At 43.0% G+C, this 17,075-nt stretch overlaps 1 protein-coding gene across 1 annotated transcript; it reads right to left on the minus strand.

Moving 5' to 3' along the window:
• Positions 1–2,188: 2,188 nt before the first annotated feature.
• Positions 2,189–3,211, minus strand: LOC122970275 (progonadoliberin-1-like). The gene is made up of 4 exons (XM_044336394.1): positions 2,899–3,211; positions 2,614–2,752; positions 2,438–2,536; positions 2,189–2,280 (listed from the first exon to the last, which is right to left on the minus strand). The coding sequence occupies exons 1-4, from the start codon at positions 2,907–2,909 to the stop codon at positions 2,233–2,235; spliced, it is 297 nt and encodes a 98-aa protein (XP_044192329.1). The 5' UTR covers positions 2,910–3,211; the 3' UTR covers positions 2,189–2,232.
• Between the last annotated feature and the right edge of the window lie 13,864 nt (positions 3,212–17,075).

Raw genomic sequence — 17,075 nt, forward strand, 5'->3', positions numbered from 1 at the left:
CTGTTATTTCAGTGAGGCAGATGTCTGGGGCTTCCAGAGAAGTAGCTGATGAACACCCCGCATCATCAGCTAACAGCCGTTTCCCTGTGGAAATCTGCCATGATCTTTGTAACCACTCTTAGTGGGATACTGACTGTCCCAGTCCTTTGGTTGTCGTGTTTGGCCTTGGTCCCCATACTCTTGGAATGAAACATGCTTGGCATAGGGACTCGGGCTTCGGCGGTGAGAGTCATAGTAGGGTCTACTGGGAGAGGGTTGCCTCCCTCTCTTTTCCTCATAAGGGCTAAAGGCATGGTCTGAGTAGTGAGTATCTCTGTAAGGTTGTCGGTACCTGTCAGGCTCCCTACGGCTGTGATCTTGATGGTGGCGAGTCCTCTGAGGAGAATAGTGTTCTGGGGAATGATTGGAACGTGAGTATCTGGAGGGGGAATGTCTGTAGCCTGAGCTCCATCTATTTGCATCCCTATCTGGGCTTCTCCCATAAGGTGAGGGAGATCTTTGAGGACGCACATGCATGTGCCTGTCACGGTGGTGCTCCCTGCTTCGCTCATCCAGCTTCAGTCTCAGTGCATCCATATTCTTACTTAAGTCTTTAACAGTAGCAGTGAGGTTCTGAACTGTTTTCCCGAGTTCAATGTCATTTTCACGTACTGAATTTACTGACTGCATTGTGCCAATATCTCTGATGGTAATATTTGGTGAGGACACTGGCATTACTAATCTAGCTGCTTGGCGAGCCCGTTCAGCTTGGGAGGCGACTTGAAAAGCCTCAGTGAAAGTTTTCACCCCTCTTTCATGACATTTGACTTGAAGTTCCTGATCCAGACCAGCAATGAAGCGAGACATTTTCATATACTCGGAAGCATTGTGCTCAAAATCTGGGAAAGCTTCTTTGACAAGCCTGCATACGTCTGCAGCATAAACTTCCATCGCTTCATTAGGTAGTCTATGCCGGGCATTAGGGAATGTCTGAAATGATGCAATTACATCCTTTTGGCCAAAAGCTGTCTGCAAGTGCTTCTTTGCTTCAGTATAAAGAGTCCTGAGTTTCCCGGGGCAGATTATCCCATACAATGAACAGTTCTGGTGGTAGTCTAGTGGGTAACTCAGCTTCTAATACTGTATTCATGTCCACACCACTGTCCTTGTAACGGGCCTCTTGAATTACCTCATAGCGGCGAGCCCATAGTTGAAAAGACTCAGGCCATCGTTGTGAAATGGTGGCGGTAAGGGAATGCCCCTGGGCGCTCCCTGTGTTCTGCTAGATGGCGGCACACCTGGCGCTGAGGCCCCCCTCGTGCTTGTGCTGGCTCGCTGCTCACCGGTGGAAAATGCTTCCTCGTCAGACATGATGAGTTTCCTTCGTCTCTTTTATTATTTTTTTCTTTAGCCCTCGGACGGAGTTAGATGACCGAAACACGGTTTCTAAACTCACTTGAAGCTAACAAAACAAAAAAAAAACGGACTTGGTAACGACTAGCTGACTAACTGTACTGAAAGCTAAAGCTAAGCTAGCGGTTAGCGTAGCTATCGTTAGCCTATAGCTTTAGGGACTCAAAAAGTTGAGCAGAATCCCAAAGGACTATATTCCACAGAAGGAAATCCCACCGCTGCCACCAGTGTAAGCGACGTGGGTGTGAGTGAGGGAATAAATCAGTCCAATACGTTCTGGGTTCTCCTCATAACTTTAGTCACCTTCAACAAACACAGTTCAGTCCAGTCATCACACACTTCTCATTCTCTTTCTCCCCTTCTCTCCCCTCAAAACTCTACCCACTGTCTGAACAGCGCCGCCAAGCGGCTGACACTACAATATCACCCAAACACTGCATCACTAAACATATGCAAACAGGCAATGTTCAACAAAACACAGTAAACTGATGTTTAACCTTACGTTTACACAACTTTTGCCCATAAGACACAACTTCACTCTTACATTTGTATAAATCTGCTGTATTACATGCCATCAGGAATTTAGAAACTACTGGGATATAAATTCAATCAAATTCATGTTTGTTATACAATAAACAAATAAGGAGTTCATAGAAAAGTGTCAATAATTATTCAAATGAAATGTCTCTGTAATCCTTTAGAGCAAGAAATAGTCACAAAAACAGAGAAAAGCATAAGGCACTGTGGAATAAAAATGGATTCTATCATAATCATTAAAAGTAGCACAGAAAACAATGTAGATATGCCAATATGATTATTTATTGTAGAATCAAATAATCATCATTTTTTATAATTTTTGTGTTCATTCTCCCTGTTGGTCACACTGCCCTAAAAGAGAAAAAGAATAACATTAAATATGTGAAAATACAATCAACATTTAATAGAAATATCTGGTAAAGCGTCTGGCGGTTTGACTAATTTGAATAATTGACATTATTGACTGATCGATTGACCGAACACAGAATTACAGATGAGCGAAACTTACAAGAAATCCTTTCATTCTGTAGATTTTGGCGAAAGGCGATTCCTCAACACAACCCAAAACACTGCAAGGTGTGTCCACATGTGGAAACCCCTCAACTACCTGAAGGGGGGGGAAACATAACCATGAATATGTAGAGAATAAAATGCTGAACATGAAGTGTGAGGAGCCATGCTTACATTGTCCAGTGTGTCTGAAAGGCTGTCCAGTTCCCTTTTCCCTCCTGGGCTCAGTCCATATGACCAGTGCTGACAGCAGACCTGTGGCACCACTGAGCCCAGAAGCAGCAACCACAGTGCCAGGGTTTGCATAGCCATTCTGAGGAGGGAAAAAGCTTTATATTACACATATAAGCAGGTCAGTAATCTTCTTATTTTTCCTAATCTAACCCCAAATACTGTCATAGTCCTCAGTTTTAGATTACACATGCCCAGATTTATGCATCACATCAGTGAAGTTTTTACCTTCTGTGCATAAGGCAAGCTGCTTTTCTGATTTGTTCTTGGCTGCTGTCCTTTGTGGAAGCCGATGCTGCTGCTGCTGAGCATTTTCCAAGGTTTATATGCTGCTTCCTTTCGTGTCAAAAGCCCAACACTTCACTGCAGGGGGTCACAAAGTGGGATTAAGCAACATTTACTGGTAACCCGCAGAGCTATTAAAAAGATTACAGTGTGTGATTTTTGTCCTTCCACAAAAAGAACAAGTGTCATCATCAGACCAGCTTTGTGTATGGCCGTGAAGTACCTCCAGTCGTTTTCCAATCCTTGCTGATAAACCAAAGATTCACAAATTAATGACAGAGAAAAAGACGAGGTGATAAAGACTTACTCTTCTTCATAGCAGTTTATTTATAACAGTCATTTATGGAAATATATTTCCACGGTCGAGTGCAATAATCATACTCAGGGAGAACTACACCGCCCCCTGTCTCAAACAAAAAAACAAACAACCTCTGCCCCATATTGCATTCAGAGAGATGTATTAAAATAAATAACCATAGCTCTTTGTGATTTTCACACTCATTGTGAAATACACAATATGATTGCCTTCATCATTCATCCTCACAGGCTGGGTACCTACGATTGAACTGAGTGAATAGTATTGCATCGGAGCAGCTTTGAGCTACAGCTAAAGAAACTTCACCAGTCAAAGGCGAGGATAGCTCTTCACACATGCAAACAGACAATGTCCAGTAAGAACTGAAGTGAGATTGTTCCTTAACAAAACATCTGCCCAATCTATTAATAGTGATTTTTTTTTTTTTTTTGGAAGCACTGGATTTGATTTACATAAGATAACAAGCATTAAACATTTTTGGTGAAAAGATATAACATGTTACAAATCAAATATATACTTGTGCAAATACGTTCAAAAGCATGATTAAGTGATATACATCATGTAAATGGAACATGTTTTCAGGCAAGTCCACAACATGTGAACACGGCCTTCTGTTAAAGCACACCAAGTTGGATTATTTTCTCACAATGGGATATGAGGAATAATGAATGTCATACATAAACATTACAATAAGTAGTGACCACAGTCAAACGCATGCAACTGTGGATCTCTCACACACTGGATTACAAAAAAAAACAAAACAAAAGAGGTAGATTCACAGAGTGCAAAACGAGGGAGAGCTTTTTAAGAACACAATATTCAAAAGTAGGAAAAGAGAAACCTCACAGCTGTAAATCATGTATTGCATACCCAAGCTGTGTTTGAAAACTAGCCTGTCGCATAGTTTTATGGTGCATTAACAGCACGTCTGGCCTTTGAGACTGTGCTGTTGTATGGCTTTGGCTTGCATTGCTTCCTTTATAGTGTGTTGTATCCAGCAAAAGTAAGTTACATACTTAAAGAGGAACGTACAGCGTGACAGTTATTGGTAAATGACCCCTTCAGTTTCTGCTACAGCAGCATTCAGTGAAGCTCAGTACTCTGAACTTTACTGCAAAAGTCTGTTTTTTGACTCCCATTAACATGTCAAGTAATATGAAATGAATATAAGTTATGCAAAAACATTAAATGAGTATAGTCGTTGGATCGCATCCAGACACATCTACATACACTAGGAACATTATTTTGTTTTGGTGATATATGTAGCTGAACATTTTAAAACATCCTACCATACAAACATACATGGACAACCCTGGATAAATTCTAGTGCAAGATATTTAAAGCTAATGTAACATAGGTGGAATGCCAGGGATGTGCATACAACTACCTGTGCTGTACACAGGTATAGAGAGATTGATAGTAGGGGGATATACTGTAAGAGGAACTGAGTAATAAAGAAGCCATCTGTGTCCAGACCGGACTTGTAGGCGTGTAACCGAGTTATCTGTCACTCTGGGACATGTGCAGCGGGGTCAGCATCTCTTCAAAAATGGCTCCTTTCACGTTGGATCCTCTCAGGTTTGCTTCTTTTAGATCACAGCCAGACAGGTCGCAGTTCTGCAAAGACGCAGCAGGGACGTAACAGTAAGACAGGAAGATTACATGAACTGGTGAAAAGCTTGTAATGTAAGTAGAGAACTGTAATGTATTATGAATGTCGTACAAAAGCCTGTTGAAAAATGTTCACACACTTGCTGGCAATTTCATACAAGTGTCATGGTGAAGTCCTGTTGCCTTATGAAAGCTTTCAGTTGCTTGTGTAAAGCTTGACATTAAGGGTTAAAATGTCAATGTCATTTTATCAAAGAAAGAATGAATGTCATTTGTTTCATAACAAACAGTTAACATTTAGTTCAAAAAGTTTTTTCTTCAAGAAAAAATGGTTTGGCAGAAAATTAAAGGAATAGTTCAACATTTTGGGGAATACACTTCGTCACAGACAACTTAAGGCACAAAAGCAATTGAATTCCCATACAAATATAAAGACCAACTTCATTGTACTCATATTAATTGGTTATTTACTTATTCAACTCTATGCAACTTTAGCTTAAATTTTGGGGATCCTGCTACTGGGCTATCAGTAGGGAAATTGTTTGGGGAAAAAAAAAAGAGGGATTCAGTTCAGGCTGACTATTATGTTCAGAGTCAAGTAATCTATCAATTATTTTTACAATTGTTTAGTCTACAAAATGTCAGAAAATAGTGAAAAATGCACAGCACAAGTTCCCCAGAGCCCATGTTTGCACATTGCTCGTTTTTTTCCAAACAGTCCAATCCCCCCCAAAACTCTTCAACTTACACTGATATAAAACAATGGAAAGCTTAATGTGTGAAGGGCTGGAAACAGAGAATGTTTGGTGTTATTTCTTAATAAATTACTATAACAATTGATTTATCATCAAAATACTTGCAGATGAATTTTCTTTCAGTGGTGTAATGGATTCATCTTAAAAACATCTGCAGGACAATTATTCAGATCTGCTTTGTTGCCCCATGATAAATACTAACTGTCATCTGCGTCAACATGTCTGTTTAAATGAACATTTTTAGAGATAATCCCTTCCGATAGCCTTGACTTAAATGTAAAGGATAGAAGATGATGGAGAAGAGAGGTGGATGGGAGAAGGAGGAAGAGAATTTTTTTTTGAATTTTTAAAACACCTTTATTTATTTAGTCATCAGATCAACAAGCATTAAAAAACAACACCAGATTCAGCCCAGCATGCGTCCAAAGCAGAGCTCCTCCTCATCAATGGAGCACAGAACATTTTTATAACACCACACAGAGACAAAACAGTCCAGATCATTCATCAACCTGTAATAGTTGTGATCAATTTTCAGTCTGCTTGTTATCATTCTGATCAGTATGGTGATAACATCAAAGTCCAAAGAACCATTTATCTTGTTCTTTCTGCTGATATAAATGGCCATCTTAGCTTGGCCCAACAGAAAGTTGAACAACTTTCACGCACTTATCACGAGTCCTCCTCGAGAGGTAAAGGAAAGGGAGGAAAATTACAGATACAGTTGAAAGAAGGTAAAGGAAAGAAAGGATGACAGGAAGACAGAAGAGAGGTGGATGGGAGAGGGAGGAAGAGGGAGGAGAGGAAAAGTTGATGAGAGACAGGGAGATGAAGAAATGAAGGAAAATTAAGGACAGGAAAGGAGATCAATAAACAGAAAAACAGTAAAGACAGAAGATTAAGGAGGGGAAGGATGGACGGGTAAAACAAGAAAGATGAAATAGAGGAGGAATGTAGAATAAAAGGATAGGAGTTGGAGATGGAGGGTGGAGAGGTGAAAGAAAACATGAAAGTGAGGAAGAGTAGACAAGTTAGGGAGTGAGATGAGATGGAGAGAGTGAGTTGGTGAAGAAATGAGTGAAAGACCAAAGAGATGGATAGGAAGGGTTGAGGGGAGAAGAAGGAAGATGAAAGACAGGAATTATAGAAATGGTGTGTTTGAGAAATAGAGAAAGGAATATGAAGAAGGAAAAGGAAGAAAATGAATGAGAGGACAGGGGGAAATGTGAAGGATAGAAGATGATGGAGAAGAGAGGTGGATGGGAGAGGGAAGGAAGAGAGGAAAAGTTGATGAGAGACAGGGAGATGAAGAAATGAAGGAAAAGGGACAGGAAGGTGGAGATGTAAATAAAAAAGAAGGGTGGATGTTAAATGAAAGAAGATTATAAAAAATCCCTTCCATTCATGAAGAATTGAAAGGATGAAGAGGTAAAGGAACAAAAGATGTAAGGAAAGAAAGGAAAATGGACAGGAAGGATGGTAGGGTAAGGAAGAGAAAAATAGAGAAGGTGGAGAGGTAAAAGAAAAAAAGGAAAAAGAAAGGAGAGGGAGGGTGGATGGATGGCAAAGGAAGAAGAAAGGAAAATCAAGTGAAGGAGGATGGGAGAGAGCCCTACCTCCCATCCATGAAGGAAAAATGATGGAGATGAAGATGGAAAGGAAAAGTAGTGGAAGAAGAGATGATGGATAGAAAGGTACAGGGGAAGGAAGTGGAAGGAACATTTAAGAGAAAGAAAGAAAAAGACAGTAAGAGTAGAGGTGTAAAGGAGAGAGGGTGAGAGAAAAACTAAGTTTAAAGATAAAACGGTGGAAGATGATAGAATATAAAGGAAAGGAAAAGTGGATGGGTGAAACAGAGGGATTAAGGAGAGAAAATAGAGAGGAAGATGAAGGAGCAGGATAGGTAGAGGGTGGAATGGTGTAAGAAACAAGATTAAAGATAAGAAGCATGGAGATGTAAAAGATAGGAAATAAGAGACAAAGGGTGAAGAGTGAAAGGAAGGAATGTGGAGGATGGAAGGAGTATGAAAGGAAAAGTAAGAAGAATGAAGGAGAGAAAGAGTGGAGGTGTTAAGGGTGGAGGATGAAGGATAGAAAAAGTGGAGGAAAATGAAGGAAGACAGGTTCAAGAATCAAGAAAAAAAATAGTGTAAAAGTAAGAGATAAAGGACAGGAGGAATGGAAAATAAAGAATGAGTTGGAGGAGATGGAGGGTGGAGAGGTGAAAGAGTAGATGAGTTAGGGAGTAAGATGAGATGGAGAGAGTGAGTAACAAGATTAAAGATAAGGACAAGAAATGAGAGGACAAGAAATGAGAGAAAGGGTGAAGAGGGAAAGGAAATAATGAGGATGGAAGGAATATGAAAGGGAAAGTAAGAAGAATGAAGGAGAGAAAGAGAGGAGGTGTTCAGGATGGAGGATGAAGGAGAGAAAGGGTGGATCGGAGAAGGAGATGAAAGATGGAAAGGGTTGAGAATCATAGAATAAGAGATGAAGGATAGAAAAAGTGGAGAGGAAAATGAAGGAAGATGGGATGGGAGAGGTAGGAAGAAGACAGACAGGAACATGAAGGATTTAAAGGATAGAGGGGAAAGAAGAAAGATGAAGCTTGGGAGAGGGGAGAGGGAGGAAGATTGAGGAAAGAAAAAGTTGACAGGAGAAAGGGAGATGAGAGGAAGGGTGGAAAGGAAATAAGGAGAATTAGGGACAGAAAGGAGGGATGGTTAAAGGAAGATAAAAAATCCTCTTATCCATGAATGATAGAAAGGTTAGAGGGGGAAAAGAAAAAACAATGGATGGATAGCAGAGGAAGGAAGGAAGAAGAAAGAAAGGAAAATCAAGTGAAGAAGGATGAGAGAGAACCCTACTTCCCATCCATGAAGGATAGAAAGGCTGAGAGAAAAACTAAGGAAGTTTAAAGATACAAACAGTAGAAGATGATAGAATATGAAGGAAAGGAAAAGTAGATGGGTGAAACAGAGGGATTAAGGAGAGAAAGGATAGAGAGGAAGATGAAGGAGCAGGATAGGTAAAGGGTGGAAAGGTATAGGAAACAAGATTAAAAGAAGCATGGAGATGTAAAGGACAAGAAATAAAAGAAAGGGTTAAGAGTGAAAGGAAATAATGTGGAGGATGAAAGGAGTATGAAAGGGAATGTAAGAAGAATGAAGGACAGGAAGAGTGGAGGTGTTAAGGGTGGAGGATGAAGGAGAGAAATTGGAGAAGGAGATGAAAGATGGAAAGGGTTGAAAATCGAAGAATAAGATGAAGGATAGAAAAAGTGCAGGGGAAAATGAAGGAAGATGATGAAGAGAAAGGGTGGATGGTTGAAGAATCAAGAAAAAGAATAGTGTAAAGGTAGGAGATAAAGGACAGGAAGGATGGAAGGGTTAAAAGAGAAAGATGGAGGACAGGAGGAATGGAAAATAAAGAATATGAGTTGAAGGAGGTGAAGAGTGGAAAGATGAAAGAGAAAATATGAAAGTGAGGAAGAATAGAGGAGTGATATGAGATGGAGAGAGTGACTGAATAAAGAAATGAGAGAAAAGGATGATGTCTAAAGGAAAAAAGTGGAAGAGTGAGAAAGATGTAGGAGAGGAACAGTTGAGGGGAGTGGGAGGGAGAAGGAAGTGAAGGGTGGAGAGGTAAAGGAAAGGGAGGAAAATTACATACAGTTGAAAGAAGGTAAAGGAGAGAAAGGATAGAGGAAGAAAAGATGGAGCTGGATGATAGAAGGTAGAGTGATATAGGAAACAAGATTAAAGTTAGGAAGTGTGGAGATGTAAAAGAGGAAATAGGATAGAAAGGGTGGAGAGGAAAATGAAGGAATGTAGGAGGAGGATGAGAGGAGCATGGAAGGGAAAAAATGAAGGAGAGGAAGAGTGGAGGGGAGATGAAGGGACGGATGGATAAGAGAAAAAAGAAGAAGACAGACAGGAACATGAAGGATTTAAAGGGTAGAGAGGAAAGAAGAAAGATGAAGCTTGGATGGGAGAGGGAGGAAGATTTAGGAAAGAAAAGGTTGACAGGAGAAAGGGAGATGAGAGGAAGTGTGGAAAGGAAGGAAGGAAGAATTAGGGACAGAAAGGAGGGAAGATGGAGGAGCAGGATAGGTAGAGGGTGGAGTGGTATAGGAAATGAGAATAAGGATAGGAAGCATGGAGATGTAAAGGATAGAAAATAAAAGAGAAAGGGTGAAGAGGGAGAGGGAAGAATTAGGAGGACGGAAGGAGTATGAAAGGGAAAATAAGAAGAATGACGGAGAGAAAGAGTGGAGATGTTAAGGGTGGAGGATGATTGATTTTTAAACTCAACATTTATTAACCACTATGTACACTGTAAAAAAAACGTAATACACTACATTAACACATACATTATATAATTACATATCAGGTATCAAAGTTACATCAGCACATGTCCAAAACTCAACTGTCCATCTATTACAGAGCAGAGCACCCCCCCATAACCCCAAATCAGCTGGAAAGTCTCCAGGTCATGAGCAGCTCTGTAAAAACTAAACTCTACCAGCAGTCTGGACTTCACCATTCTGACAAAAACAGGAACCACATCAACATTCAGCTCTTCCTCCACCTTCCTCCTGCGGCTCACATACACCGCCATCTTTGCCTGTCCCAAAACAAAGTTCAATATCTGACACTTGTTCTTCTGTTGGCGAGTGTATTTAAAACCACAAATAAAAACCTGCTTCATAAAAATTTCTCCATATCTGCTAAAAATGGTTTCCAACAACACAAACAGAGCCGTCAGACGGGAGCACTCTGAGAAACAGTGAAACACCGTCTCTCTTTGGCTGCAGAAGGGGCATTTCTCCTCCACAGCAGCATTAATAACAGAGATAAAAAAGAGTTCACTGCTACAATGCTATGTAGGATCCTCCACTGCAGGTCCGCATGTTTCTTTGTTAAAGGAGGTTTATACAAAGACCTCCATGCTGGTTTGACGTCAGGGTCTAAGTCCAGATAAGTCCTCCACGGGGTGTCACTGCGTCCATTCAGTTTGTTCTGGTTCAAGGTTTTAACCATCAACTTATACAGAGTCTTTCCTGAGGCGTCCTCCAAAGAAGCTCCCACAGGGTTGACAGGCTCAAGTAAAGGACCAGAGCAGTTTTTGAAATCCGGAAACAGTCCAATGGTGGGATAGGGGTCCGTACAGTTTGGCAGCAGCGCGCCATCACAAAAGTCAGTTAACAGAAGGCATTGATGTCCTGTCAGCTTCTGTTTCTAATGTTTCAGTAACTGGTTTATGACTCGTAGGATAAGGATAAGGATAAGAAGCATGGAGATGTAAAGGATAGGAAATAAAAGAAAGGGTGAAGAGGGAAAAGAAATAATGAGGATGGAAGGAGTATGAGGGAAAGTGGAGAGGAAGAGTGGAGATGTTAAGGGTGGAGGATGAAGGAGAGAAAGGGTGGACCGGAGAAGGAGATGAAAGATGGAAAGGGTTGAAAATCATAGAATAAGAGATGAAGGATAGAAAAAGTGGAGAGGAAAATGAAGGAAGATGGGATGGGAGAGGTAGGAAGAAGACAGACAGGAACATGAAGGATTTAAAGTGTCAGGCTCGGGGAAGCAGGAGTGGACCCAAACGCAGAGGCCGGAATGCAGATATGATGAAAAACTCTTTTAATTGTGGATGGTCACGGACAGGTAAACAGGGCTGAACAGAACTAGCAGAAGGAACAACACAAAACGATCCAACAAATACTGAACAGGGAAACAGAAGAAAAACCCAGAAAACAAACTCAATGCCATCTATACTAACCCATCCAAAACCAAGCACAAACACAAACCCAAGCACACAACCCAACAAACTAATGATTCAATCCTCTAAAAGCCACCACCCAAATCATACAAGAAAACCCTATGAACTGAGGGACTAAACAGACGTGCAAAACCAGGAGAGCCCACAGAACACAACATAAGACCAAAAAAACAGCCAAAGTCCAGGCAAGATGTGACAGAACCCCCCCCTTAAGGGACAGATCCCAGACGTCCCACAAACACCACCAAGGGACACAGGATGGACGGCCGACGCAAGACGGGGGGAGGAGGAGGCCAAAAGTGACAGTCCATAGGCCATGAAAGAGCAGGTAGCTAGGGAAGTGGCGCAGGGGTAGGTAGCCAGCATGCAGGGAGCAAAGGAGGTGGTGCTCAGGAAGGGCCAGGACATGGGGAACCAGGAAGATGGTGCACAGGCAGATGGCCAGGACACTGGGAGCCAGGGAGATGGCACTCAGGTAGAAAGTCTGAGGCCAGACAGGGGCAGAGCATAAGAGTCCAGGTGGACGGCCAGGGGGCTGGACAGAGGCAGAGCCATAAAGTTCAGGGGGATGGCCTGGAGGCAAGACAGGCAGACTCTGGCGGCGACGCCACAGGGGATGCTGCACACTCGGGCGGCGACGCCACAGGGGATGCTGCAGACTCGGGCGGAGACGCAACAGGGGATGCTGCAGACTCTGGAACGGGGGGCTGGCACAGCTCCGGAACAAGGGATAGCTGCGCTGGCCCAGCAGGGACGGAGGGTTGCTGCACGCCAGCAGGGACGGAGGATTGCTGCACGCCAGCAGGGACGCTGGGGAGCAGAGACTCTGAGGCGCTGGAGAGGACAGGCCAGGTGGCAAGGTGACCCAAGGAACGGTGTGGTCGTCTGCGTTGACGACCGGACCTCTGGTTGGCGCTCCGAGGGCCTCCCAGAGCCAACCGGGTGCCCAGGTAGGGGTTTTGGGTTGGTGCTGGCTCAGGAGTGGCAGGCTGCTGGCTAGCTGGCTCCTTGCTAGCAGTCTTAGATAACTGATAATAAAAGTACTTCAGCAAAGTCATCTGAGCTGGAATGTCCGGAGTGGAAGCCGAATGGCAGTGCTGGTGGTTGGCAAGCTTGGAGGCCCGTCTGGCTGATCGAGGTCCCCCCAGTGCCAGACGGGTTCCTTGAAAACAGTTTGTCTCTGCTGGGTCCATTACTGGTTGGATCGTTCTGTCAGGCTCGGGGAAGCAGGAGTGGACCCAAACGCAGAGGCCGGAATGCAGGTATGATGAAAAACTCTTTTAATTGTGGATGGTCACGGACAGGTAAACAGGGCTGAACAGAACTAACAGAAGGAACAACACAAAACGATCCAACAAAGACTGAACAGAAAACCCGAACTTAAAGAAACTGAACTAACAAGGAGATGAGGTGCAGGTGGGGAGATGGGTGGAGAACTGGAGAGGGGAATGAACATACAGGGAGCTGATTGGCTGAGGACACACAGGGAGCGGGGCAGGGCTGACGAGGCTAACACAGGGCAGGTGTGGGGAAGACAGCAGGGCAGGGCTAACGAGTCCAAATGCAGGGCAGGTGTGGAGGAGCACATGAACACACAAGGGAAACAGAAGAAAAACCCAGAAAACAAACTCAATGCCATCTATACTAACCCATCCAAAACCAAGCACAAACACAAACCCAAGCACACAACCCAACAAACTAATGATTCAATCCTCTAAAACCCACCACCCAAATCATACAAGAAAACCCTATGAACTGAGGGACTAAACAGACGTGCATAACCAGGGGTCCGTTTCACAAAGCAGGTTCAACAAACTCTGAGTCTAATCCTGAACTCTGAGTTGATCTACTCTGAGATAGGAAACTCCGAGTTTCCGGTTCCAGAACAGCTGATTTGAGTCAGTTTATTTAACTCGGAGTAGTTTCACCTGGAGTTAAGCGCGTGCACCACAACTATAAAAAGCCAGCATCAATTGAGCCCCGATTCAACGAGTCACCATGGCAACAGGGAAGCGGAGGGCTGCGTTTTTCGCCCCACTAGGGCTAGAAATCTTAATGCGATAATACGGCGAGTTTGAACATGTTTTCAAAAAGAAGTGCAACACCGCTGCAGCTGCAAAAGAGAGGGAGACGGCGTGGGAGAACATCGCTGCTCGGGTCAATGCGTAAGTTTAAATGTAGTCCTTTGCAATCACAATAATATTACAGAGGAAAACTGCTTGATTGGTCGCCTATTAATTTATTTCATTTAGGTCCAATCCCGCGAGGGAGAAGCGCACTTGGAAGCAGTTTAGGATGAAATATAAAAACATTGTTCAAACAGGTGAAACCTCGGCATAATCTCATGGGGGAACCTCATTTGATCATGTTTTACATTGTAAAGTAAATATTAAGTGGCTGTTTGACTGTGCAGTTGTTTTATCCCCAACATAATGCTGGTTTCACACACATAAATGTCTTCTCATCTACATCATGTTCTGTTAAATAATTAAGCCTATTTAAACTAACACAGACTTCTACTCAGCCAACAGAAAGAAGGCAGATGCCCGTAAAACGGGTGGTGGTCCAGCACCGCCACCTCTAACGGAGGCAGAGGAGCTGGCCCTAAGCCAGACTATAGGAAGGCCAGTGGCTGGCTCCGACATTGTACAAAAAACTTCCGTTTGCAAAGAAACACAGTGCAACACACAATATCTGCTGGGATGTGAGAGCATGATTACGATTGGTAATGTTGCAAATGTAAGGACGGATTAGGTTTTGTATGTAGATGATGGACTGTGACGTGAAATGGTACCGCTCAAAAAGATAATTGTCTGGAAATGCTAGAACATCTATGCGCGGACTGATAACCATCTCTCAACGAATATTTAATTCTCTGCGCAGTGATGCTGCACCTTCATCCACGGGATCGTTATCAAAAGGACATGCCATGTTAGTGAAAAAGTCGCCACCTACTGTGCCTAATGGACTTCTAATATACTGACTCTGATTTTTTTAATGATTGTTTTAAATGACAGACGGTAGAACTAGGCTACGCCAAAACTCGCCTGCTGACTGAATGAATGAGGAAATCAAATGGAGTGTGTGGCTCTGAAAGAGGGCGGAGACTGAGAGAAACTCGAGGTTCATTGAGAAAAACCTGGTCCCGACCAGGTTAGGTTCATAGAGTCTGTTACTACGGTAACTGACCAAGAGCTTAAGTTACCCCTCTCTGTGAAACAGCCTAGAGTTATCCCTCTTTCTCTGGTTTGAGTTACCTCCCTTTTTGAAACGGAAAACTCAGAGTTTCCCTCATTTCAGGGTTAACAAACTCTGAGTTTTCACTAAACCCGCTTTGTGAAACGGACCCCAGGAGACCCCACAGAACACAACATAAGACCAAAAAAACACCCAAAATCCAGGCAAGATGTGACATTAAAGGGTAGAGAGGAAAGAAGATGAAGCTTGGATGGGAGAGGGAGGAAGATTTAAGTAAAAAAAAAAAGTTGACAGGAGAAAGAGAGATGAGAGGAAGGGAGGAAATGAAGGCGAATTAGAGACAGAAAGGAGGGATGGTTAAAGGAAGATAGAAATGCTCTTATCCATGAATGATAGTAAGGTTAGAGAGTGACAAGAAAAAACAATGGATGGATAGCAGAAGAAGGAAGAAGAAAGAAAGAAAAATCAAGTGAAGAAGGATGGGAGAGAACCCTACTTCCCATCCATGAAGGATAGAAAGGATGGAGAGAAGTTGAAAGAAACAAAAGTTGGATAGGAGAGAGAAAAACTAAGTTTAAAGATACAACAGTGGAGGATGATAGAACAAACAGAGGGATTAAGGAGAGAAAGGATAGAGGGGAAGATGGAGGAGCCGGATAGGTAGAGGGTGGAATGGTATAGGAAACAAGATTAAAGATAAGAAGCATGGAGATGTAAAGGATAGAAAATAAAAGAAAGGGTGAAGAGAAAAGGGAAGGAATGTGGAGGATGAAAGGAGTATGAAAGGGAAAGTAAGAAGAATGAAGGACAGGAAGAAAGGAGATGTTAAAGGTGGAGGATGAAGGAGAGAAAGATGGAAAGGCTTGAGAATCTAAGAATAAGAGATGAAGGATAGAAAAAGTGGAGGAAAATGAAGGAAGATGAAGAGAAAGGGTGGATGCTTCAAGAATCAAGAAAAAGAATAGTGTAAAGGTAGGAGATGAAGGACAGGAGGAATGGAAAACAAAGAATGAGTTGAAGGAGATGGAGGGTGGAGAGGTGAAAGAGAAAACAAAAGAGAGGAAGAGTAGATGAGTTAGGGAGCAAGGTGTAAAGACTGATAATTACACCTTGAGGTGGACGGGCAGTCCACGCCTTTACTTGAAGAGTTTACCAACTTTTATGTAAACAGTGTCACGGCTCTTGTCAATCAGATGTAATTGTCTTTTTAACGTGCTGACGTGCTACGGTAAGCGTATTGTATCATTTCCGGTTGCCGACTGTGTCTACTGATAGCGTTGTTGCTGCTCTCATCTCAGTTGATTTTCCTATATATATCACATTACTGTGGATTAATATCTGCTGTATATTTAAACTTTCGCTAGTTTTACACAAGCACTCTCAGCGCTTTTCTCTTAGCGACTTTTCTCGCTAATCGCACAAGTTGTTAGTCACTTTAGCTCTGCTGCTAGCACTAGCAGCTAACTTAAACTAAGCAGTTAGCGATGGCTTCTCTCTCTCCCTCTCGTTCTCCTGCTCTCTCTTGCTCGGTGTGTCAAATGTTTAGTCATTCCTCTGCCTCCTTTAGTGATAGTGGTAAGTGTAATAAGTGTAGTTTATTTGCAGCACTGGAGGCAAGGCTTAGTGAATTGGAAGCGCGGCTCCGCACCATGGAAAAACAATCAGCTGCTAATATAGTTAGCCAGCCCCTAGTATCCGGTGCGGGCCGACCTAGCGTAGCTCCCAGTCCCCCGGTAGCTCCCGAGCAGCCGGGAAGCCAGGGCGGCTGGGTGACTGTCCGAAGGAAGCATAGCCCTAAGCAGAAGCCCACGGTTCACCACCAACCAGTTCATGTTTCTAACAGGTTCTCCCCACTCAGCGACACACCCGCCGAGAAACAAACTCTGATTATTGGCAGCTCCATAGTCAGAAACGTGAAGTTAGCGACACCAGCAGCTATAGTTAAATGTATTCCTGGGGCCAGAGCGGGCGACATTGAGTCAAACTTAAAACTGCTGGCTAAGAATAAACGTAAATATGGTACGATTGTCATCCATATCGGCGGCAACGACTCCCGATTACGCCAATCGGAGATCACCAAAATTAATGTTGAGTCGGTGTGAACATTTGCAAAAACAATGTCGGACTCCGTAATTTTCTCTGGACCGCTGCCTAATCTGACCAGTGATGTCATGTATAGCCGCATGTCACAATTTAACCGCTGGTTGTCGAGGTGGTGTCCAGCAAACGATGTGGGCTTCATAGATAATTGGCAGACTTTCTGGGGAAGACCTGGTCTGATTAGGAGAGACGGCATACATCCCACTTTGGATGGAGCTGCTCTCATATCCAGAAATATGGCCAAGTTTATTAGTAAACCAAAACCATGACAACCCAGAGTTGAGACCAGGAGGCAGAGCTGCAGTCCTACACGCTTCTCTGCGCTTCCATTAGAGCAGTTACCCACCCAAAACCACATAGAG

The sequence above is a fragment of the Thunnus albacares genome, chromosome 2 (assembly GCF_914725855.1).
Source record: "Thunnus albacares chromosome 2, fThuAlb1.1, whole genome shotgun sequence".
Taxonomy (NCBI): Eukaryota; Metazoa; Chordata; class Actinopteri; order Scombriformes; family Scombridae; genus Thunnus; species Thunnus albacares.